Source organism: Myxine glutinosa, chromosome 1 (genome assembly GCF_964187855.1).
Source record: "Myxine glutinosa chromosome 1, kmMyxGlut1.1, whole genome shotgun sequence".
Classification (NCBI taxonomy): Eukaryota; Metazoa; Chordata; class Myxini; order Myxiniformes; family Myxinidae; genus Myxine; species Myxine glutinosa.
The window spans coordinates 363,930,785-363,956,942 of record NC_136261.1 but is presented as its reverse complement, the minus strand read 5'-3'; the positions used below and the strand labels follow the sequence as shown (position 1 = coordinate 363,956,942).

The following is a 26,158-nucleotide window of genomic DNA, read 5'->3' as shown; positions in this document are numbered from 1 at the left end:
CTCCATTAGCTAAAACTATCACTGGAATGACGTCAAATTTCTTCAGTTCCAACATTTTTATTCAGCCTGGTGTTGGCTTAGTGATTAGGGTGTAGGCTTGGGATCCTAAAATCCAGGGTTGGAATCCTGGTCGATCGCTGAATTAACGCCAGAGAGGTTGACTCAGCCTGTCATCCTACCGAGGTCGGCAAATTGAGTACCAGTTCGCTAATAATTCCCTGCATGTCACAAGAGGCGACCAACAGGGTTGGCGGCAGGAAGGGCATCCGGCAATAAAACATTGCTTAAAAAAGGGGGCCACGATGCCCGAAAAAGGCCAACCCCCGCTCTGCGGGGAAAAATGGCCTCTGAAGGTGGTTCTACATTTTTATTCAATTCATTTTTCACATCATACTTTTTATTTCCATATACATATTTGAATACTCCTACTCCTGCGTCTCCTAATGATTAAATAGAGTTATACATATTTATTGGCGTGCACATCGGTGGATCTTCATATGCGATTTTTGGTTTGATGAGGCACTGAAAGATTTTCCACAAATTTCACATTTGTATGGGCGATCACCAGTGTGACCTCTCATGTGAATTTTAAGATCCGATGGCCGAAGGAAGCATTTTCCACAAGTCGGGCATTTGAATGGGCGCTCGCCAGTGTGGCATCTCTCGTGAGATTTCAGGTGTGCTAGATTTTTGAAAGACTTCCCACATAACGTGCATTCGAAAGGACGGTGACCAGTGTGACCTCTCATGTGAGATTTCAGGTCTGATGACTTCCTGTAAGATTTTACACAAATTGTGCATTGGTATGGACGCTCACCGGTGTGACCTCTCATGTGAATTTTCAGGTCTGCTGACCTAATGAAAGATTTTACACAAATTGTGCATTGGTATGGACGCTCACCAGTATGACTTCTCATGTGAGCTTTCAGGTCTGATGACTTCATGTAAGATTTTTCACAAATTGAACATTTGTAAGGACGATGACCACTGTGATCTCTTGCATGAACGTTCAGGTCTGATGATCTAATGAATGATTTTACACAAATTGTGCATTGGTATGGGCGCTCACCAGTGTGACCTCTAATGTGAGCTTTCAGGTCTGATGACTTAATGTAAGATTTTTCACAAATTGAACATTTGTATGGGCGCTCACCAGTGTGACTTCTCATGTGAATTTTAAGGAGCGATGGAATTTTGAAAGTTTTTCCACAAATTGTGCATACGTGTGGATGCTCAGTACTATGAATTTGCATGTGTTCTTTCAGGATGGATGAGGCATTGAAAGTTTTTCCGCAACAGGTGCATTTGTATGAACGGTCAACACTGTGAGTTTGTAAATGAATTTTAAGTTTTGATGGGTAAATGAAAGATTTTCCACAAGATGTACATTTGTATGGACGTTCAGAACTATGAATATGCATGTGCTCTTTCAGTTTTGATGAAGAACTGAAAGATTTTCCACAAGATGTGCATTTGTATGGACGGTCAACACTGTGAGTTTGTGTGTGAACTTTAAGTTTTGATGGGTTGATGAAAGATTTTCCACAAGATGTGCATTTGTATGGACGCTCAGCACTATGAGTTTGCACATGAGCTTTAACCTTTGAAGGGGTCATGAAAGATTTTCCACAAATTCTGCATCCGTATATGTGGTCACAACTGTGGATTTTCATATGCATTTGAAGGTCTGATGGAGGAATAAACGATATTTCATAATTACTACTTCCTGTTCTAACATCCTGTTGCCAGATTGATGGCTGATGGACTTTGTGAGGAAATTCATTCTGTGTGAATGTGTTTTGCTCATTTTTGATCATGTGCGTCTGGAAATGTACAGACAAAAGGTCTTTTAAATGGGTACTGTATGGGCACTTAAAACATTTGTACATCGTATCAGCAGTAATCTCATGGTGCTTTTTCATGTGCAGCTGAAGTGCAGATTCTGTGGTAGGCTTCAAACAGCATTTGCCGCAGGGGAACATCTGGACATTCTGTGGGTTGCCTGAGCAAACATACAAAGAAAACATTGTAATGACAATGTTCGTGTAATGTATTTAATATTTCACACAATAATTAAAATTCGTCAAAGCAATCGTGATTTTGCAAGCCACTTTACCAACATCTCAACCCATGATGATATTGAGGCACAGAAGGCGCTACACACACAACTACTAGAAAGACATTTTTTTGAGTAAGATTTATCATTTTGGCAAATCATCACACCTGCACTCATGTCGTTTGAACTATCCTCATAATTTACATCAATCAGCAATCAAATTTCAAAATTTGGCATTGGGTATCTGGCAATTTGAACCACAGACTTCACAGGATCAAAACACACAATGAGCATAGCCTCCTCTTATTTATGGGCAAGAAAGTCATCAAACCACAGGATGTGAGAAAAATGCATGGGTGTCTCACGACAGGGAGACTACTGTGATCTCATGACAAGTACTGAATGTGGAATAAATCATGTGCAGAATGATGTAAAGATGTATACAAAACAAGGGGAACAAGAAAAAGAGCAATCAGAGATTGCAAAGCCTCGCCAGGATGTATTTTCAGTGGTTTTAAAGGCTTTTGTGTTAAAAGAAATATGGCGGCCGAACCACGTGACCGATGACGTCATCATTATTTTTTTTCTAAACTAATTTATTCTGAGATTATGCTCAAGAAATTTCATCTTGATTGGATGAAGTTTTGCACTTGTCGAATTATGACGTCATAATGGAGGCACCTATGACATCATCATTAACATATTTTATTCCCCATGGGGAGTTCTTTACAATGAGCCATGTCTCAATTTTTTATATGCAGCACTTTCGGAGATATAGAGGTGCAAATTTTTTCGGTTTTTCCAAGATGGCGGCCGAACCACGTGACCGATGACGTCATCGTGTTTTTCTTTCTCCACTAGTTTATGCCGACATGGCGCTCAGGAAATTTCATCTTGATTGGATGAAGTTTTGTACTGTCGAATTATGACGTCATAATGGAGGCACCTATGATATCATTAACATATTTTATTCCCCATGGAGAGTTATTTACAATGAGCCATGTCTCAATTTTTTCTATTCAGTGCTTTCCGAGATATAGAGGTGCAAAGTTTTTCGATTTTTCCAAGATGGCGGCCAAACCACATGACCTATGATGTCATAATTATCATTAAAAAATTCTACAGGTGGAGTTGCACCTATGATGAAAATGTCCTGTCAATCGGACCAATGGTTGCAGAGAAAATCATATTTATTCTGTGCGGACAAACAAACAAACAAATGAAAAATCGGTCAGAGACTGAGGACTTGCCGGAATGTACTTTTTTATCGGTCATTTTGGACAAATATGGCGGCCGAGCCACATTGACCGATGACGTCATCATTGTTTTCTAAACTAATTTATTCTTTGTTGATGCTCAAGAAATTTCATCTTGATCGGATGAAGTTTTGTACTTGTCGAATTATGACATCATAATGGAGGTACCGATGACATCATCAACATATTTTATTCCCCATGGAGAGTTCTTTACAATGAGCCTTGTCTCAATTTTTTCTATTCAGCACTTTCGGAGATATGGAGGTGCAGTTTTTTGGTTTTTCCAAGATGGCGGCCGAACCACGTGACCGATGACGTCATCATTTTTTTTTCCCTCCACCAGTTTATGCCGACATGGCGTTCAAGAAATTGCATCTTGATTGGATGAAGTTTTGTACTTGTCGAATTAACAAATTAATGACGTCACAATGGAGGCCTTGGGCCGAGAGAGTTAATAATTGGGCACAGTCTATTCCAGGGCAAGACAAATATGTGTGTAAAGTTTGGCGATTCTATGTGCAACGGTGTAGACGTAGTACTGTGAACAAACAGACAGACAGACAGACAGACAGACAAACCAACTGATCAACATACTTGACAGAATCTTTTCCAGCAAGTAACAAACAGACAAACGGACTCAGATGCAATACCCTCTCCTCTGGCGAGGGTAATTAGACGATGCAATATCCACAAAACGGACTCCCATTTTTCAGGCCGCTGCAATCCAACTGCCTCTCTTCAGCATTTCAGGACCGCCAAAAAAAAACGTATTCACTGTCTGACCTTCTGGAACAAGCTTCTGGTGTCAACACCTTCACTGTCAAAAAGCACAATCAACATCGTCTTCACATTTGAGCGCACCTGTCTTGCTTTTTGGGTCAAGGCGATGACTGGGTCTTCTTCCACTGAGATGACTTGTGCTTTGCCTCGGTGTTGTACCAATCATTCTTTAAATGATGAATGAATTTCTGAGACACTGTGGCGATGTTCCTTCTGTTCTGGAGTAAGAGCCCGCAGAACGAACTTTGCTGAAACCGACCTCATTCCTAAATATTGAGTCAAAATCCTTTGGCATGTGCCACCGTGAAGAGGCTCCGATCTATTGTCCTTCTTTTGGCAAACAATACATTTTCCAGGGTGAGGAGGGGCAGGAGCAGGCTTGGAAATCAGAAAGTTTAAGCCCCTCTAGCTGTGATGTATTTTTGTATTTTCTCTCTGCATGGTTAGGATCAATCTTCCATCATCTGAAACATTAGAAAAGTAAATTGAGGATCACAATGCAAGAAAAGAAACAAACGAGTTTGAAATATGTGCATTTAACAGTGGCGGATCCTGACGTGATGGTGGGGGCCTGCGCATGGGGGTGGGTGTGAAATATTAGATACTCAGATGCATGGGCCATGGAAAGCAATCCAAATGCTATGAAGATGTGAATATTCCTTGATTTAGGCTGAAAAGGACTTTGACCTTGGCCTTGAGAGGTGACCTTGACCTTGCATCGTAAAACCAACCTCAAAAACGGAATCAGCATCATAAAAAACCCCAGTAAACATATTTCATTTTACTTTCTACGACCATCTTCCTTTTCCTCCCTCCCTTCTTCAGGACCAAGGTAGTTCACATCCTCTATTTTAATCTGCAGGATTTCAAATCCTTCCATCACCTCAGCATTCGTTCTGCATACAGGCAAAAGTGGGTCTCTGATTTATTTTTTTTGTTCACATTGTCTAAGGTTCAATAGTGGAGCTGCGCACACACACACACACACACATCTCGTTTTTTTATTTCAGTTCCTCACAATTCTATCCCTCTCTTTCATTCACAGACACACACACACACACACACACACACACACACACACACACACACACACACACACACACACACACACACACACACACACATACACACACACACACACACACGGTCATATTGGAGTACAAGCAGAGGACAAAGGAACGTCCATTCACGATTGGTGATGAATAAGATTAATGTTATTGTGCTTTGCATGGTTAGGGCTAGAAGAATGTATACCAACAGACAGAACAGTGGATGGAAAATTTGTGTTATTGTGTGACTGGTGTATGCTCTTAAATAAAGAAAGCACAAATCACCTAGGAGTTCCATCAAATTACAACTTCAAGACAATGCTCCACTATTCTTTTGAGTACAACAGGAAAAAAGCACAATTTATAAATGCAAGTAGCCTCATACACAGCTCTTGCTACTGTTGATGTCATGTAAAAGAGCAAGCTATTCATTTACCTGTACAAAATTGGCAGAAATACACAACTGGCTAACACAATTAATTCAAGTTGAATGAGTCAAATAAATAAATACAATAGAGGACGAAAATTCAGGGAGTGTTATGGATTGCAAGATTTGGTGTGTCTAAAATAATAATATGAGATATATCAAAATCAACATGCATGAGAATTGCTACGAACCTTCACAATGGCTTTCAAGTCGTGACTCTTGACATGCTTTTGTTTCCTGTATATCCACATGTGCATATGTATCAGGCTCAGTCTTCACTTTTTCCAGTATTCCTGAAAAAAAAGCACGAATTGTAAAATTTTGGCACTCGTGTGTCAAAGACAAGGAAGCTCATATTTCCTGAGTCGATGAATAATAAAGTGAAGTGTTCATGTAGGAAATAAATCAAACACACCACATGCACGTCAAAGTACTCAATTTCCCAGAAGTACATAGACCAAGGTTAATGCTGTGGAATATTGTCAATCACTGGTGTTGGGCTAGCGGCTAGGGTGCCGGCTTAGGATCCCAGGATCCTGGGTTCGAATCCCGGTCGATCGCTGAATTAACGCCAGGGGGGTTGACTCAGCCTGTCATCCTTCCGAGGTCGGCTAATTGAGTACCAGTTCGCTGGTAATTCCCTGTTTGTCGTTAAAGGCGGCAAAAAGGGTTGGCGTCAGGAAGGGCATCCGGCCATAAAACATTGCTTCAAAAAGGGGACCAAAAAACAACAACAACCACGGTTCCCGAAAAAGGCCAACCCCCGCTTTGCGGGGGAAAATGGCCTCTAAAGGTGGTTATTTTATTTTTTTACACAAATACCAATACTCCAGTCTGAGGACAAGTATCTTGTTTTGTGTAAAACCAAACAAGTTGAGAATAAAACAGAAAACAAGCTAGTTTCCCGACGACGAGCATCGCCAATCAGCTATAAAGCATCAGCAAAACCACAGTCTCTAGTTAAAGAAGTGTATCGACTTTACTAGACCAGAGATTTATCACCATCATCTTGGCAGTTGATCAAAAGTTAGTGTGAAGATGAAGTTCCAAAACTTTCAATGCATCAGTCTGAATTTGCCAATAATGAGGTTACTCAAAAAATATTATTAAACAGTTGTAGGACAGTACTTCGGACGAGGCCACAATTTATAGATCTTGCATTTCATGAGTGAAACGTTTATGGCTGCACGCACTCGCTGCTTCACCGAAACATCCGATTCCAGATGGATAAAAGCAAGTAACTGCTCCTCATCTTGTTTTCTTCTTCCCCAAAAGAGGTTCAAAGATGTTTTTTTCCCCCTTTCAAAACATACACTGCATGAGAAAACCTACAGATGATCTCGAACACAACACAAACAACCCCAAGTAGTAAATAGCAGGACAGATTATGGCAGATTATCTTCAGTTAAAAAATAACGGTTTCCTTAGCGAAGAGGATAATGGACCGATGATAAATTGAGTTGCCAGTGTGGCTAATTAATTAGTCTCACCCAAAGGAGTTGCGAGACTATTGTAACGCCCCTGTATGTCTGTGTGTGTCCACACCTACAGTCACGTGAAAAAGTAAGTACACCCCATGTAAAGTTTTGACTTTTTCAACATATTTCAACATACAGCTATTTGATCTTCATTTCAACAATATTGATAGATAAAGGTGATATAACATAACAAATATCATGAAACATTTACATTTTGTCGTCCATTGTATAATTTAAATGAACAGAAATGCAAATTTCGCATGTGGAAAAAGTAAGTACACCCTTACATTTATCACCACTTCAAATACCTAAAATTAGAATCAGGTGCACCAGCTCAGGTGCAAATGATTAGAACATCGTTAGAGAGGATCTTGGAGGAACCTGTCTTATTTAAACCTCAGGCATTTAGTTTGGTTTGCTCTTTGATGTTGAAGTGTGTGGCGTCACCATGCCAAGATCAAAAGAGCTCTCTGAGGCCTTCAGAAAGAAGGTCATAGATGCCTACGAGTCTGGGAAGGGATTTAAAAAGATCTCCAAACAATTTGAAATCAATCATTCAACTGTCCGGAAGATCATCTACAAGTGGCGAAGATTCCAAACAACTGCCAACTTGTTCAGGCCAGGCCGCCCCAGCAAGTTCAGCCTGAGAGCAGTCCGCAAGATGCTGAAAGAAGTCTCCACGAACCCCAGAATGTCATTACGGGACCTGCAGGTAGCTCTTGCTACTGTTGATGTCAAAGTGCATGAGTCTACCATTAGAAAGAGGCTGCACAAATTTGATCTACATGGGAGGTGTGCCAGGAGGAAACCATTGCTGTCCAGAAAGAACATCAGGGCAAGACTAAAGTTTGCCAAAGAACACCTAGGCAAAGACCAGCACTTCTGGAACAATGTGCTCTGGACAGATGAGTCAAAGGTAGAGCTATTTAGCCACAGCACCAGAAGACATGTTTGGCGAAAACCAAAGACAGCATTTGACCACAAGAAACGGATACCAACTGTAAAGCATGGTGGTGGAAATATTATGGTTTGGGGCAGCTTTGCTGCATCAGGGCCGGGGCAGCTTTGCTGCATCAGGGCCTGGGCAGCTCACCATCATAGAATCCACTATGAATTCTTCATTGTACCAGAGGGTGCCAGAGAATAATGTGAGGCCATCTGTCGGAAAATTGAAGCTCAACCGAAGGTGGACCTTGCAACATGACAATGACCCTAAACATACCAGTAAATCCACCAAGGAATGGCTGAAAAGAAAGAAATGGAGGGTTCTGGAATGGCCAAGTCAAAGCCTGGATCTAAATCCCATCGAGATGTTGTGGGGGGATTTGAAACGAGCTGTGCATGCAAGAAACCCCTCAAACATCGCACAGCTGAAAGAATTCTGCATGGAGGAGTGGGCAAAAATTTTTCCCAGTCATGGCCAGAGACTGGTAGACAGTTATAAGAAACGCCTACTTGAGGTTGTTTCTGCCAAAGGGGGCAATACCACCTATTAGAACCAAGGGTGTACTTACTTTTTCCACATGTGAAATTTGCATTTATGTTTATGTAAATTATACAATGAACTACAAAATGTAAATGTTTCATGATATTTGTTATATTATATCTCCTTTATCTATCAATATTGTTGAAATGAAGATCAAATAGCTGAAAGTTGAAATATGTTGAAAAAGTCAAAAATTTACATGGGGTGTACTTACTTTTTCACATGACTGTATATATTTTCGCTTTGAATTTTATAAACGCTTTGCAACCACTTGTCCAATTGATGTGAAACCTTAAACATAAGAAGGACTCCCCATGAAGAATATTTTATAAACAACTAACATCTGTCATAGGTCACATGGTTATGGCAGTCATATTCGATTAAACATCAAAGGAAAAAGTTTGGACATCTCTGAAACCACAAAACAAAATAGTTGAAGCTTGGCATATGTCATCAACTCCCTGTGGGGTATATAGGGTGTTGCTAAGGGTGTTAATGACGACTTCACCAATGAAGTGGTATTACAGCCATGATTGGTTGAATCAATATCCTTATCTGAAAAATCTGAAACTTCCAAAATCTGATATACGGCCCAATGTGAATGAAGAATTCAATTTATGACATTCATTGGTCACGTGGTCTGGTGGCCATATTGGATTGAAAATAAAAACGTCAAAACACTTATTCGCCAGAATCGCCTAACAGATCGATGCAAAACCTCATACATATGTTCAACTATCCATGAGGAATATGTAGTAGTTTGAAAATATTTTCATATTCATTGATGCAATTTAGCCTTAATGTGCACAAAAGTGGTTGTTAAATATCCTAATCTATGATAATAAATGTCAATGTGTGCATGTGTGTGCGTGTGTGTGTGTCTCTGTGTGTGTGTGTGTGTCTGTCTGTCTGTCTGTCTCCTCCATAAGTCCAAAACCATGAAATCTAGCAGCCCCAAACTTTGCATGCCAACAAAGGGAACTTAAACACCCTTGTTCAAGATAATTAACTCATCTCTTCAAGAAAAAAACAAAAACAGGCTATCCTTCGTTTTCGGAGTCTTAATCCACCATTTGTTTCTGCCTGCTCAAAAATTCCTGGCCTTGGAACCACGATAGACTCTCATGGACTAATTAAAGTACATAATCAAAATCTGTCTTCAGATTTGAGGATTGGAGCATGTAGACTAATTGTCAAAATCTGGAGTGAAATCTAAAGATTATAAGAAATTAACGATTCTTATAACTCAGCATATTTACTTTTAGCAATCCTTCTCCATATCCCTCCTTCTCCATATTTGCAAAATGCGAAAGCATTACACTCAACTTTTTCTACTGCTCGGATAATTATATTGCATGAAGAAACAATTAAGGAATGTGCCTGAAGAGCAACTTCATTGAGTGAAACAAAAAATATTTACGATAAAGCGCTCATCATCAAGTGAGCGCTCTTTGCTGTGTATATCACTAATCACCTGCCTAGCCAGCCATTCCTTATCAACCATTTAGTTGGAGTGCTTGCTTGGGTGTTTTAGCCACTTGGCAATTGCTCGACAAGCTGCTTGGTTTTCATTTGCAAGCCATGGTGATACAGTTGACAGTGGTCTGTCTATCTTGTTGCAGGCCACAACTGTTTCTGAGCTAAAAAAAACAAAAAAAAAAACGCTCATCATCAAATGCCTGATTTTCAGTGTATACATCAATAATCACTTGCCAAGTCAGCCGGTCCTTATCAATTGTTTCGTTGGAATGCTTCCTTGAGTGTTTTTTGCTCAACTTGAGTGCAATTCTTTGATGTTTGTTCATTTGCAAACCATGGCGATACAGTCGGCAGAGTTTATTTTCGGCAGTAGTCCTTTTTTCGGGCCTGGTGGAAAAGATCATATTTGCTCGATTAAAATATACATATATATATAAATAAAAATTTTTTATATCTTTTATTTTTATTTTTACACGAGATTGCATTTTCACTGTTTTGTGCGATCTGCTTTCATTTAGGATATTATTTCATTTAATTAGGAGCTTGGAGCGGTTATCTTCCATGTCAAAGTGAATGAGACTTTGTTTATTTGTCATGCTACTCCTCTGAGCTCCCAAGGTTAATCACGCCAAAACTTCATAGGGTCTTAGAAACACACGAGCCACCACCTGTCGCAGGGAAGGGGTGGGAGCCCCGATGGAGGGGGCAGGAATTGAGATGGGAGGAGGGAGGGGAAGGAGTGGGAAGAGGGAGGGAGGAGTGGGGTAGGAGGAAGGGGGATGGTGAGGTAGGAGGGATGGAAAAGGTGTGGTGGGTGTCCATAGGGAGGGGAAACATGGTTCCTGCAGGTTAAGGGAGTTGAAAAATAATGACTTTTAATGACTTTTCAGAGCCTGGAATACTGACTTTTGAAATGACCCGGCTTGTACATAAAACCGTAACTTTAAAACCTTACAACAGAACCAATGTAACTGTCATGTTGGGCACGATAATATACATATCAAATACTCAGCTATTTTTTGTGATTAAAAATTCAATTTAAAAATAAAGAATCAACTCTTAATTAATTAAGAAAGAATTAATTAATGAAAAGAAAAATTAAACTAAAAATGAGCTTTCCCTGTTCGCATCGATTTCAGACATTGACTTATCGTTGGTGGTTTTAGCATTTTTGACATCAGATTAAAAAAAAAAATTGTATACAAGGTCGAGGCTCATGTAGGAGCTAACACATTAAACACAAAAAAACATAAATGGACACTTAAAACATAATAAAGGGAGTGAGAGACAAGAGGGGGAGACAGAGGGAAGCACACAAGCACAACAACAGTAAAGAGAACAGAGACATCAGTAGATCTGTGGAAGGGAGAGGGCCGGAGGTGGGAGGGGTACACGGTATAAAACAAATGGACACTGCTAGGAATTTCATGAATGAAGTCGGCGATTTAAAGAGGTGAATTTGGGGTGTATTGACGGGGGATTACTGTTTCGATTCCTTTGGCAAAGGTAAGCTTATTCTTTTTATTCTTGTGATTTTACGAGGTTAATGAGTTTTGCAAGTTTATAGGTCTTATTGTTCGTCTTATGGGTCTTCGGCTGAAGGTGGCACAGGAATGTGGAGAGTCATTGGTTCATGGTTTAGCATTCGCAATTTCCACATCGTCTGTCTGCATTTGGGCTCCCTCTCGTGCATGGCAGGGTACCTCGCTAGTGCTATATAAAGCTCAGTGGACCTATGACGTGCAGTGCTACGGATCAGTTCCAATCTTGTATCAAGGACTCAAGTTGTGCTACGGTGCCAGTCGAAGACTAGTGGCTTTGCACACATATTCCATATGCAATATTTCACAAATGCCCAAATCTAATGACTTTTAATGACGCGAGAGTAAATATGACTTTTAAGGGCCTTAAAACCAGAGTTTAAAATAGAATGACTTTTAATAATGTGCGGGAACTGAGAGAAAGGGTGGAATGAGGGAGAGGTTTAGGTGGGTGGAAGGAGGGGAAGGGATGGGAGTCCGGAGGCAGGGAGGATTGGTGGGAGAAGGCAGCTGGGAGGTGGAGTGGAAGGTCGGTGGGGCGTTGGTGGGAGGGGGCTTAGAAGGGGGGATGAGTGGGGTGGTATGAGGGAGGGGAAGGGGCCCAGGCACCTTTGCTAGTCCTCAATAAAGCTACGGATAATGGCAATGTATGTGGCATAATAGTGTGCATGGATGATACATGTATATGGGCCATAATAACCGTGGGCCAAAATAGTAGCGTGTTCAATTAACGATGGTACTGTTATTCAGAATGAGCACACAAGATGAGGCTATGAGCTCCACTGAATGCCGTTCTAGTTCTCCAGGTCATTAATCAAAGGTGACAAATTTATAAATACCCAAAGGTTTGTAATCAAACTGTAAAGAAAAGCAAAATATACGGTCATTAACACAAACCTTGATGATGACGATTTTCAAGCAATGAAGGTTTGGAGTCTTTTAGTTGCGAGACATCCAAGCGTTCATCTATATCCACTTCAGTTTTCACTTTCACCTTCATAAATGAATCTGGAGGAAGAAAAAGCACCATATATATATAAATACAGGTAGTCTTGGGTAAAACACCAATAACTCGAAATATTAACCTGTCCTGAGCAGTACACCTTATGTCACTAAAGGAATGGTTGTAGTGGTCCCACCAATAATGTGGAAGTTGGGCAACAAGCATGTCAAACACTCTGTCCTGCAACCTCCAGGATGTAAGCTTTCTTAAAATAACACTTTCTCGTTATACTCACAAAATATATGCTTAACGCGCATCTCCACACTTTTGTTCCCCTTTTCTTCCATTTGTATATTGTCCACCGGACATCTTTCCATCCAGGGCCCCGATAAGGGGGAGCACCACGACCTCATCAAAGTAATGCTTGTACCCATCCTTACCTGTGATCATTTCTACCAATGTTAACCTTACCTAGCCCAACCCTTTAACCTGCAGGTTACTGTGCTTCCTCCCCCTCTATTACTCTTCATTCTTTTCTTTGCTTAATGAAACTGTGCCACCATTGCCCCATTATCAGTCAATTACTTTTTTGCTCTGTGTTAACACTCTCTTCCATGCACCTATATCTTGAACATGTGTACTTTACCGTAAAGGAGGGTGTGATGCAATTCACTTAAACCTCAAAGCCAGGTATTCCACAACATAATGTTATTTGCTCCTATAATGGTGTCCTACTGTTAAGGTCTGTAGGGTAAATTTATGAAAACCACAAAAACACGAAATGATACTTTAGAAGCTGTTAGCATCTTAGTCAGTTGGCTATCAAAATATGCAGGGTGTCCACAAATTACCGTTCCAAATTGAAACTGGAATAATAGAGAAATAATGAAATGGGATACAATGATGCGGTTTTCTGCATTTGAAAGAACATTTCTGAAAGTTTTATTGACTTTTCTTTCTTTTAGAGGTGTCTACTGTGACACATGACATCATATTTACTGCAAATGGTGTCCCCATATGAAAACGAGTAGTGTGTTGCCTGGTTTATTGAGATCAAATCGGCTAAAAAGGTTCAACAAATCTTCAAGACGACCTATGGATGGTAGCCACCAAGAAAATAATTTGTGAGTGGCACAAAAAGTTTTGGAGACTGGTAGTTATCCTGCAGTGGAAGGGGCTAGGCTGGCCAAGCAAAAGAGAAGAGGAAGCTAAACATGTTAGCGAGTCGTTTAATGCAGTCCCCATGAATCCATTCTGATTCGGATGAGGAACTTGCCTAATCTCCACAATAAATAAATAAATAAATAAATAAAATAAATAAATAATAAAAGATATAATAAAAGATATATATATATATATATATATCCCCCCCCCCCCCCCCCCCCATCCCAATCCCCTACCCCTCAACTTCTCCTATTATTTTCTCAAATGTTGTTCCTGCTGTGTTTGGTGGATCAAACTGTAGGTTATTTTTTCCACTTTGAGAATATATCATTGTGTTGCAGCAAGTAAACAATAAGAGTCTGCCAAATGACAGGGCATCCTTCCCACTAATCCTACAATATAAACTGGAACGGCACTCGGTAGAGTGCATACCTCTGCCAGGCTGCACAGTTTATGTTTTGTATCCTACTAATAGGCCGGATCTGCATCTAGACCATAACCAAAATCTAATCGTCTTGTTCTTGTTCTTGTCGCCAAACCCAACTCATCCACTAAGTTTTATCATAACCCGTCCATAACTCAGATATCCTGCCCACAGACAGACAAACAGGGATAAAAACATAACCTCCGTACACCTTTGTAAGCATATGTAATAAGGCAATTCTCTAAGATAAAATCATAGAATTGAAAACAGCTGGACCAACGAAATTCTACATAGGCCCTCAGAGTACCCAGTGTCAGGTCATGTAAGAAAAATTACCCCCTCCCCCCTCCGGTGTTACTATTACTAAAAGAAGATGCATCCATCCATCAGGTGAAGAAGAAGCAGGACCTGAAGCTTTAATGTAATGGTTCCTGCTGCAGTGGACCAATTAAAATGGTGTCGTTGGAAAGCCGATAACAGGGACGCTGGAAAGCATTTTGAGTTGGGGGTGCTGAAGTTAATAATATTTAATACACATTTTGAAAATAAGTAAATCAAATATAAAAATAAAATCTCCACCCTCTCTGCTCTGCTCATAGCCTTACACTAAACTCAAAATATCCCAGTATAAAAAATATTTTAATAATGAAGGAGCTGTGCTCCCACGTAATCGGAAGAATGGACGCGACAAAAAGCTGGAATTCGTCCGAGTTTCTTTATTGTCACAAAACAACTCGGGTACTCTGAAAAGCCCGTTTATCGGGCAGCAATATATATACACACATTATCCCGGAGCGTTTGCCCGGGAAAGGCGAGAGGGGGCGTGCCCGGGCGTCCCGGACGCGGCCTGGCAAGTCGAGAGCGGGCGTGGCCGGGCGTGCCCGGGCATGCCCGGGCGTCCCGGCCGTGGCCTGGCAAATTGAGCGCGGGCCTGCCCGGGCGTCCTGGACGAGCCCGGCATGGTGATCGCTCCGCGTCCTTGGTAGGTGCAAGGCGATTGTGTAAACCCAGCGGTAGCCGCTACAATAACATATATATTTTAATTGCCATTGCAGTTAAACAATACAGAAAAAGCAGGGGGTGCTGCAGCACCCTCAGCACCCCCACTTCCCGCGCCCATGGCCAATAATCGATTTTCTTGGTGGGAAAGGTAATAATCATCGATTTACTTCAAACAAAACGTTGTATCCGTTTAATCACAAGGTTGCCGGTTTTAAAAGCCTGTCCTTCCAGGATTGAAGAAGAAGAAGCGGGAATAGGAGCTTATTGCACTAGTTCCAACGGTAACATGTATTATTCTACGACACAACACAACAACATCAGGCATTTTAAGGCCATTTTCCCTGCTAGAGTGGGGGTTAGCCTGTATTATTCTACGACAGCAGGAACCATTTAGAAGGACACCGAAGAGCACACAAATTTATATATCGCAATATTCGCAAAGCAATAGAAAAAATATATAATGTATAAATTAATGTAACATTTATCTGTTCTGTATTTTGAAAGTGCCACAAATATCACTAGGATACATGCAAACACCAATCGGAATTTATGCAACACTGGGATCCTGAAGAATAATTATTTACAGTGTATTTCAGGTATTTTGAATTTTGACCTCAACTACTCAGACAAATTATTAATCAGTTTTTAACAGCAAGTATATAGATTGAGCAGCATTTTCACTGTAAGATTCAAGTAGTACACACCTTACAAGCACTATAGTATCATTTAAAGGTACGTTCTAATTAGAGAAAGCCTTGTGTTGGCTTAACGGTTAAGATGGCTGGCTTGAGATCTTAGAGTCTTGAATTTGAGACCCGGTCATGCCATTAATTAACACCAAGTGGGTAGACTCAGCCTCTCATCCTTCTGAGGCCGGCAAAATGAGCCCCAGCTAGCTGGAAAGAATGAGCCATTCGAGTATCCTGCATCAGATTGGCGACCTGTCCAGGACTGTGCCCACTAGCCTAGAAAACTGCTTCGGCAGCCCTATGCATGATGATACAACAGGAGTTGTCTTCTTCTTCTATTTATAGGAGACATTTGAACAAATTCATGCAAAGTAAATAAACGAGAAAACTATAATGTTACAAGATCTTTCACAACTTACCATCTTTTTTGTCCCCTTTCTCTTCTTCGGAACCAAAGGAGTCCGCATCCTCGATCTTGATCCGCAGGATTTCAAATCCCTCCATCTCACCATTTGGTGGTCAGCATCCTAGCAAAATAGGTCCTTCTAAATCCAACTGTGCACAATGCATGGTTGGGTGAACCTTTTTGGAGGAATAAACATATAACTTTGGTTTAATCGTGAGTGCAGTATTTTAATCACAACACATTACCTTGTAAAAGTTTGGAAAACTGATATTTACCTGATTGGAAAACTCAAGAAAACACATTGCTTTTATTTTTACTTCATATTTCCTTTAGTGATCTATCTTTTCGAAATGATGTCAAAAAACTTTTTCAGACCTTTACAGTGAGTCCGGAGACTCATTCATGATATTTAAATACGAAAGCTGAGACAAGTACTGAGAAAAAAGACATGGGAAGGGTCTTTTATTTTCAACACTTGCTTTGCATTGCCGCGCACTATCTATATTTCCTATGAGCTGCAATTTTGTCTGAATCTCGATATTCCCAGCGCTGAGATCACAAGCAGCAAATTTGATTGTCGAGATGGCATAAAATGGCGTAATACTGCATTTTGTCCAAGTACGGCTGCACTGGAGGTTTTGGAGGTACCAAGAAGACAAGTTGTGTTCTAAACTGTTCTATCTAGTATCTCTCTATAATGCAAGCAATCTCTGTGTGTCTGTGTGTCTGTCTGTCTGTGTGTATGTCTGTGACCGCTGATTCTCGACAACCACTGGTCCGATCTAAGTGAAACTTGCCAGGGAAATTCCTGGGGACCTGAGGATGTCCCTTTTCAAGGTTTGCTATTAATCGGACAAGTGGTTACCAAGTTATGGCCATTTATTTAGTAAACACATATGTTTTGTACGTGAACGAAGGAACAGCGAAGGACGAGAGCGAAGGAACGGCGAAGGACGAGAGCGAAGACCGAAGGAACGATGAAAGTTTTAATTTTTTTTTTGCACGTACGGTCAAGCTACAGCGAAGGAACCGCGTGTGTGTTTGTTGTTCTCTTCTCTTTGTGCTTTTCCTTGCGATGAAATTGCAAAATGGCAAAATATGTTGGCGCTAATTGAAGAATTGGCCATTAAAACTAATTTGCGATTAATCGTAACTGCGATATGCGAACTTCCGGACAGTGAGGCCTTATTTTTGGTACGTACGTCAACGTACGTATGTATGTCCACGTACTTACCTCCCCGCACGTACGGGCACGCACTAGTGTAATTCAATTGAAACTAGAACGGCACTCAGTAGAGAGAATACCTCTGCCTGGTTGGCCACATCACTCAATGGTGAAGAATCACTTTAAAAATTCTACGAGCTGGATCCGGATCCGAATCTTCACCAACATTGAATCGATTCTTCCTTGTCACACACACAACCTGTCGAACAGGTTTCGTCCAAATCCATCCATAACTTTTTGAGATATCCTGCTATATGTTGGTTTTAGCCCTATCTCTCAATGGTGAAGAATCACTTGGAAAAATTAAATAATTCTCATATCCAAATCCTTATTCAGATCTTCACCAAAATCTAATAGAATCGTCCTTGTCACACACTCAACCTCTCCACCAAGTTTCGTCCAAATTCGTCCACAACTTTTGAGATATCCTGCTATGTATCGTTTTTGTCCGTATCTCCCAATGATGAAGAATTACTTAAAAATTCCAGTAGCCGGATCCGAATCCTGATCTTCACCAAAATCTAACCATTTCGTCCTTGTTACATACTCTACATCTCTGCCAAATTTCGTCCAAACCCGTCCATAACTTTTTGAGATATTTTGTTCACAAACAGACAAACATACAGACAAGCCAATGGTGAAAACATAACCTCCGTCCACCTTTGGTGGCGGAGGTAATAAAAAGTTTTACGGGCTGCAGGAAAAAAAACAAAGCCTTATTGTTGCGGCGAGTCCCAAACGTTCATTTATGCAGTCAGACGCCTTCGCCAAATCAGCCTGCACATTTGTGGAATCATCGGAATTTGCCGTGCTGTCGTCAAGTGAAGGGTACGCAAGATGAAGCAATCGCGTTAAGTCAGCCTCATGGAGGCGTTTGTCTTCCAGGAGAACCGTGATAAAGACAAGTATGATTTTGCTGTTTTATTTACAAATAAGCAAACCTATGGAGCCTGGTGTTGGCTTAGCGGTTCGGGTTCCGGCTTGGGATCCTAGGATCCTGGGTTCAAATCCCGGTCGATCGCTGAATTAACGCCAGGGGGGTTGACTCAGCCTGTCATCCCTCCGAGGTCGGCAAATTGAGTACCAGTTCACTGGTAATTCCCTGTGTGCTGCAAGACGACGAACAAGGTTGGTGGCAGGAAGGGCATCCGACCATAAAACATTGCTTCAAAAACGGGACCACAGTGCCCAAAAAAGGCCAACCCCTGCTCTGTGGAGAAAAAGCCTCGAAAGGCAGCTCTTTCTCTCATTTACATACAAGCAAAGTACCTGCCACCAGTGACTTTAAGTTAATCTATCAATTTAAATTAACATAATTTTTTTTTTTTAAATAACTGGAAAAGTTTACAGAATTTTTACCTAATGGGACCTCTGACCTTTGACACTGTGACTCCAAAATTTAATCAGTTCACCTTTGCATCATTATACATACCTGTACCAAGTTTGACTTAAATTCCTTTACCCGTTCTTAAATTATCGCGGAAACGAAAAGCTATCACGGGCGGACAGACAGCCCGACGGACAACCCAAAAACATAATGCCTCTGGCCAGACGGAAGCCAAACAGTTCAATCTTGGTTTCATCAGACCACAGAATCTTGTTTCTCACAGTCTGAGAGTCCTTTAGGTGCTTTTTTGCAAACTCCAAGCGGGCTTTCATGTGTCTTTCACTGAGGAGAGGCTTCCGTCTGGCCACTCTGCCATAAAGCCCAGATCGGTGGAGTGTTGCAGTGAAGGTTGTCCTTCTGGAAGTTTCTCCCATCTCCACACAGGATCTCTGGAGCTCAGCCAGAGTGACCATCGGGTTCTTAGTCACCTCTCTTACCAAGGCCCTTCTCCCCTGATTGCTCAGTTTGGCCAGCTGCAACCTCTAGGAAGAGTCCTGGTTGTTCCAAACTTCTTCCATTTAAGAATTATGGAGGCCACTGTGCCCTTGGGAACCTTCAATGCAGCAGAGATTTTTTTTTTGTCGGCTTCCCTAGATCTGTGCCTCGACACAATCCTGTCTCTGAGCTCTGCAGGCAGTTCCTTCGACCTCGTGGTTTGGTTTTTGCTCTGATATGCATTGTCAGCTGTGAGACCTTATATAGACAGGTGTGTGCCTTTCCAAATCATGTCCAATCAATTGAATTTACCACAGGTGGACTCCAATCAAAGTGTAGAAACATCTCAAAGATAATCAAGAGAAATGGGAGGCACCTGAGCTAAATTTCAAGTGTCATAACAAAGGGTATGAATACTTATGTCAATGTGATATTTCAGTTTTTTCTTTTTAATAAATTTGCAAAACTTTCTAAATTTCTGTTTTGTCTTTGCCATTATGGGGTATTGAGTGTAGATCGATGAAGGAAAAAAAATGAATTTAAACGATTTCAGCATAAGGCTGCAACATAACAAAATGTGAAAAAGTGAAGGGGTCTGAATACTTTCTGAATGGACTGTATATATATATATATATATTTTTTTTTTTTTTGTTTGTTTGTTTGTTTGCTTGTTTTTACTCTCGCCTGAGGATAGGGTATTGCATTTCAGTCCGTTTGTTTGTCTGTTTGTTTGACTGTCTGTCTGTCTGTTTGTTTGTCCACACAGAATAAATATGATTTTCTCTGCAACCGTTAGACCGATTGACAGGAAATTTTCACCACAGGTGCAACTCTACCTTTAGATTTTTTTTAATGATAATTTTGTCGTCATAGGTCACGTGGTATGGGCGCCATCTTGGAAAAAACGAAAAACGTTTGCACCTGTATATCTCCGAAAGCGCTACATAGAAAAAATTGAGCCATGGCTCATTGTAAAGAACTCTTCATGGGGAATAAGATATGTTAATGAGGATGTCATAGGTGCCCCCATTATGACGTCATAATTCGGCAAGTACAAAACTTCATCCGATCAAGATGAAATCTTGAACGTCATCTAGGGATAAATTGGTGGAGAATTTTTTTAAATTATGTCATCGGCGACGTGGTTCGGTCGCCATCTTGGAAAAAACGGAAAAAATTGCACGTCTATATCTCCAAAAGCGCTGCATAGAAAAAATTGAGACATGGCTCATTGTAAAGAACTTTCCATGTGGAATAAAATATGTTAATGATGATGTCATAGGTGCCTCCATTATGACGTCATAATTCGACAAGTACAAAATTTCATCCGATTAAGAAGAAAGTTCTTGAGCGTCATCTTGGGATAAATTGGTGGAGAAAAAAAATTATTATGACGTCATTGGTCACGTGCTTCGGCCGCCATATTTATTTTAACACAAAAGCCTTAAAACCACTGAAAACATATCTTGGCGAGGGTCTGCAATCTCTCATTGCTCTTTCTAGTTTAAAATGTTTTTTTTTCACTGTTGCGGCTCCACGTCGGTTGGATTTAGGTGTGGAGCGATGCTCTGGTGTGCTTTGACAGCACAGCATTCGTGATTCCCGGTACTCTCCCATTTCCCTCGATGAAATCAAGTAATTTTGCTAGATTTTTTTAATGCGGTATTGGTGTAGAGCAGGCATAATGGGCATAAATGGCCTCCTCCTGCATCTAATTTCCTTGCAACATTGTCCTTTTATAACAACAATGTCCTTGCAATCATCTCCCCTGCAAAAAAACTACAATTTCGATGTCTGCGCACCAGGACTGGTGGAATAAGGAAAACGCATTAGGCCTACATTACAATTATACTTCCGTGAAAGCATCATCAAAAAATAGGTTTTTTTTTTTAATGCCGTGAACAAACGTCAGTCCTTCACGGGTGATGAAGGTTGTGGTCAAATGTCATTAAAATCATGTAGTTTTACTTTTAGCGAAGACAGCACGTACCTATTTTTAGGGGGGCAGGAGGGGGCGGGTCAAGACCCCTCCTTAAACCCATTTAGACCCTGATTTTTTAAGTGCCGTGAACAAACGCCAGTCCATCACGGGTGATGAAGGTTGTGGTCAAATTTCATTGAAATAGTGTGTAGTTTCGGAGAACTTCCGAGTGTTTACATACACTATACAGCCTGACTGACTCACCAACTAACTCAACTGACTGACACCACACGATGCGAATACCTCACCTGAACCATTTTTGTTCCATTCCAGGTGAGCTGAAAAAAAATCAATCTTGACATTGAAAGCAAGCAAATGTTTAGAAAATATCCGCAAAATGCTTGAACCGACTCACAATGCACTTTGATGAGATTTTCCTCCGATGTCTCACTGAAGTACCGAGCTCGTACCGAGCGACCCAGATGGAATTAAAGGAAGATGGAAAAGATATACGGAAATGCTGTTGAATACAGAGAATGAATGGGATGGCAACATAGAGAGTAACCCAGTTTTAGGACCGACAGAGAAGATAACTGAGAAGGAAGTTGAGGAAGCGATAAAAGCAATGAAGGGTAGAAAAGCGGGAGGGCCGACGGGAGTTGTGGGAGATATGTTGAAGGCAGCAGGAAGTTGGGGTGTGAAGAGAATGACAGAGATCTGTAATCTGGTGGTGAAAGAAGGCCGCATTCCAGTGGATTGGGAACTAAGTACCCTCGTCCCTCTATACAAGGGGAAAGGTGACCCTCTGGAGTGTGGCTCGTACCGAGCGATAAAGTTATTGGAGCATGGAATGAAGGTATTGGAAAGGGTGTTGGAGAGGAGGATAAGGAAGAAAGTGAAGATCGACGAAATGTAGTTTGGATTTATGCCAGGAAGAGGAACGACAGACGTGCTTTTCATTGTGAGGCAGTTGCAGGAGAAGTACATGGAGAAGAGGAAGAAGTTGTTTCTTGGGTTTGTTGATCTGGAGAAAGCATTCGATCGGGTTCCACGCAAAGTATTGACATGGGCATTGAGGAAGTTAGGAGTGGAGGAATGGTTGATCAGAGTAGTGATGGCAATGTACAAAAGAGCGCGCACAGCTGTAAGGACGAAGGATGGGAACAGTGGTGAGTTTGAGGTGAAGGTGGGAGTGCATCAGGGGTCGGTACTAAGTCCACTACTATTTGTAGCTGTGATGGAGGTGCTGGCTCAGAACGTAAAGGAGGGTTTACCGTGGGAGTTGTTGTATGCAGATGATCTGGTGTTGATTGCGGAAAGTATGGATGGACTGAAGGAAAAGATGAACACATGGAAGGAATGTATGGAGACAAAAGGTCTGAAGGTGAATATCGGAAAGACGAAGGTGATGGCAAGTGGTAAAGCATGTGGTGAGGTGGAAAGAACTGGGAAGTGGCCCTGTGCTGTGTGTAGGAAGGGTGTCGGAGTGAACTCCATTCAGTGTACAATGTGCGCTGAGTGGGTTCATCAAAAATGTAGTGGTCTGAGAGGGTCATTAACCAGTGTGGCAGCTACATTCAAATGTAAGGTGTGCACAGAGGGAGCTGCAGATGGAGGAAATGTTGAGTTGGATCTTGGAGACGGCATGAAGCTGGAAGGTGTGAAAACATTTTGCTACATCGGAGACATGCTGAATGGAGAAGGTGGATCAGACTCGGCAACGGTTGCTCGAGTGAGATGTGCATGGAAGAAGTTTCGGGAATTGAGTGGCGTGCTGATGATGAGGGGAGTGTCGTTGAAGCTGAAGGGAAAGGTGTATGCTGCATGTGTGAGAAGTGTTATGATTTATGGGAGCGAGACATGGGTAATGAACGTAGAGCAGCAATGAAGGTTGGAAAGGGTGGAAATGCGAATGGTTCGACGGATGTGCGGAGTATCGTTGAGAGAGAGGAAGACAAATGATGAATTGCGAAAGATGATGGGAATAGAGCCTGTGATTGATGCTGTGAAGAGGAACAGGTCGAGATGGTTTGGTCATGTGTTGAGGAAGGATGAAAGTGACTGGTTGAGAAGAGTGATGGAAATGAATGTAGAAGGAAGTAGAAGACGGGGAAGACTGAGAAAGACTTGGCTAAAGATGGTGGAAGAAGAAATGCGGGCAAGGGGGTTAACAAGGAGAGATGCAGAAAATAGGGCAAAATGGAGAAGATTGTCATGGGGACCGCAAGGCTAACCCCCGCTCTAGCAGGGAAAATGGCCTTTAAAATGCATGTTGTTGTTGTTGTTGTTGATGTCTCACTGAAACACCACCTTCATTTCTTTCTTTTCTTTTCTTTCTTTTTTTAAGGTTTAATGGCGCTTTCAGAGCAGCGAGGCTCTATATACGCCACGCACCCTAACATCCAAAAAAAAACAAATCAGGAGGTTTACACTAGAAAAACTAGAGACTCACACTGTTAACCCCGTATTTTGATGAACTTTAAAACTGATCTACAAAACCCAGGATGTTTCAGATCCAGCCAGCAAAAGGCTTCCGGCAGACCTGACCACGTGATCCCCATTCCGCGGACAGAAAGCTGAAGACGAGATCTAGCATTATTATAACGCGGACAAAAAGAAAAAACATGGTCCAGATCTTCGGGAACCTTACACCGATCACACCACCCCGAGGGATGGCACCCGATCCTGTAAAGATAAAACTGGAGAAAACAATGTCCAATTCTAAGTTGAGATAAGATAGACTGATCCCTGCGAGGGAGCCGGGGAAACGACCCCAAGGACACGATCGATGGATACACCTTGTGACACCACCTCCCCCTAGGGGAGGAGTCCCACTGACTTTGCCATATAACATTAATTTTCTGTTTAATTAAATTAGAGAGGTCTGCCTGGCCTCGCGGAACCGGGGTTTCGAAATCCAGATCGAGGGCGCGTTTGGCCGCCTGATCATACACTTCGTTGCCTGCAATGCCCACATGGGCCGGGACCCAGCATAGATCGACGACCGTGCCCCTCCAATGGGCCAAACTTACGAGGTGAATTACCTCCAGAACCAATTTGTTCCTACTGCCAGGCTAGAACGACCTAAGCGCTATCAGTGCCGAGAGAGAGTCGGAAAATATGACTGCGCTGAGGGGATAAAAGTCTATAATCCATTCAAGAGCCAAAACAATTGCATAAAGTTCTGCCGAAAATACCGACAGGTGGTCTGAAAGCCTGAAAGCCTTGGTCACCTTCACATCAGGGATGCAGAAGGCAGCCGCAGTACGGCCAAGACCCGGATCTTTGGAGCCATCTGTATAAGCTTGGAGAGATTGACTCCAAAAATTTGTGAATGAATTCAACAGCCATGTTACTTGTCACGACGGGATTGTCCCTGTCTGTCATACTCTGTAAATCCAAGTGAATTCTCGGAACCACGAGGGTCCAAGGCGGCCATAGGGACACTTTATTGGCCGAGTTAAACGGGGCGAGGTCCAACCCCAACCCTTTAACCACCCTAACACACTTGAAACCAAAAGGGGGAAGCCGACGGAGATTACCGAGAGCATGATACTCCCAGCAATCCAGGAACAGAGAACTGCCAGGATGATTTACCCCGAAAGGAAATGCATTTGGACCAGTATTTGAGAATAGAAACTTCCCATCGAAGTGACAAAGGCAACTCACCCGCTTCAACCAGGAGAGCGCTCACTGGAGAGCTTTTAAAGGCACCAAGACATATGCGGAGAGCTTTGGACTGAACTCCTTCCAACCTACTCCGGATGGACAGGGACATGTCCCAAAAGGCTTGACACCCGTAATCAAAGTGCGAACGTATTAGAGCTCTGTACAAGATAAGGAGGCTATCCTGGTGGGCACCCCAAGAAGTACCCGAGATACAACGGAGAAGGTTGAGACCCTTCGAGCACTTCGCTACAAGTTTAGCACAATGGGCATTCCAGGTTAAGCCCTTATCAAAGATCACCCCCAAAAAGGGGACCACCGGAGAGACTTTTAGAGCCGTGCCATTGACTGTTAATCTGACGTCCTCAACCTTTCTCTTGAGGGTAAAGATTCCGAGCTTAGACTTTGGCCCAGAGATGGCAAAACCCCATTTTGCAGCCCACTGCTCAATACTGACAACATCAGCCTGAAGGCGCTTGGAGATGAACGCACAGTTCCTGCCCCGAACCCAGATAGCTATATCATCGGCAAACAAAGACAAATTGCCCCGCACCCCTGGAAGAGAGGCAACATCATTTATCATTATGTTGAAAAGGGTGGGACTAATACAACTACCCTAAGGGATACCCTTTTTAGTGAGAAACACGGAGGACAGAGCAGCACCAACACGCACTTGAAAAGATCTGCCGGACAGGAAATCACGGACCCACCAGAAAAGTCTGCCCCTGATGCCTAACTGGTGAATCTTAAACAGAAGACCGTCCCTCCAGACAGAATCATAGGCCTTCTGAATATCAAGGAAAACCCCCAGCACCGACTCGCGGCCGATGAAAGCCTTCCTAATGTTATTCGCCAGAGAGACTATTTGATCTGAAGAGGACCGACCCCCTCCTGAATCCACTCTGATGTCTATTAAGCTTAAGCAGATTATTCTTTTCTAAATAAAATATCAGGCGTTCATTAACCATCTTCTCCATAAGTTTGCTAACAACAGAAATAAGAGCTATAGGGCGGTAAGAGGATGGATCTGTAGGATCCTTACCAGGCTTTAGAACAGGAATGATTATGGAATGCTTCCACGCACAACCACCTTCATTTTCGACAGCCTCTTCTTCTTATACTTCTTCTTCTTCTATTATTATTATTTTTTTTGGTTTTAATGGCGTTTTCAGAGCCGCGCCGCTCTATATACGCCACGGACCTAAACACTTTGACTGAAGCAAAAAAAAAAAGTACTGGGGACTTTATATTGTTTGTCCCGTTTATTTTATAAATTAAAAAACCGATTGGCACGGTTGATTGGTTTTTCTCCTCCTTTTTTTATTGAATCCCAGACGAGAAACT

General features: G+C 41.9%; 1 protein-coding gene across 17 annotated transcripts; it reads right to left on the bottom strand.

Moving 5' to 3' along the window:
- Nucleotides 1-352: 352 nt before the first annotated feature.
- Nucleotides 353-25,951, bottom strand: LOC144888126 (uncharacterized). Of its 17 annotated transcripts, XM_078770007.1 has the most exons (8): nucleotides 25,857-25,948; nucleotides 21,564-21,668; nucleotides 16,194-16,356; nucleotides 12,450-12,560; nucleotides 5,760-5,861; nucleotides 4,878-4,988; nucleotides 4,174-4,556; nucleotides 353-2,002 (listed from the first exon to the last, which is right to left on the bottom strand). In XM_078770007.1, the coding sequence occupies exons 7-8, from the start codon at nucleotides 4,256-4,258 to the stop codon at nucleotides 468-470; spliced, it is 1,620 nt and encodes a 539-aa protein (XP_078626133.1). In that variant the 5' UTR covers nucleotides 4,259-4,556; nucleotides 4,878-4,988; nucleotides 5,760-5,861; nucleotides 12,450-12,560; nucleotides 16,194-16,356; nucleotides 21,564-21,668; nucleotides 25,857-25,948; the 3' UTR covers nucleotides 353-467. The 17 variants fall into 17 exon arrangements, with proteins under 17 accessions (XP_078626133.1, XP_078626137.1, XP_078626125.1 ...); XM_078770011.1 differs by lacking the exons at nucleotides 4,174-4,556; nucleotides 4,878-4,988 and adding an exon at nucleotides 5,984-6,209; XM_078769999.1 differs by lacking the exons at nucleotides 4,174-4,556; nucleotides 4,878-4,988.
- Nucleotides 25,952-26,158: the final 207 nt, after the last annotated feature.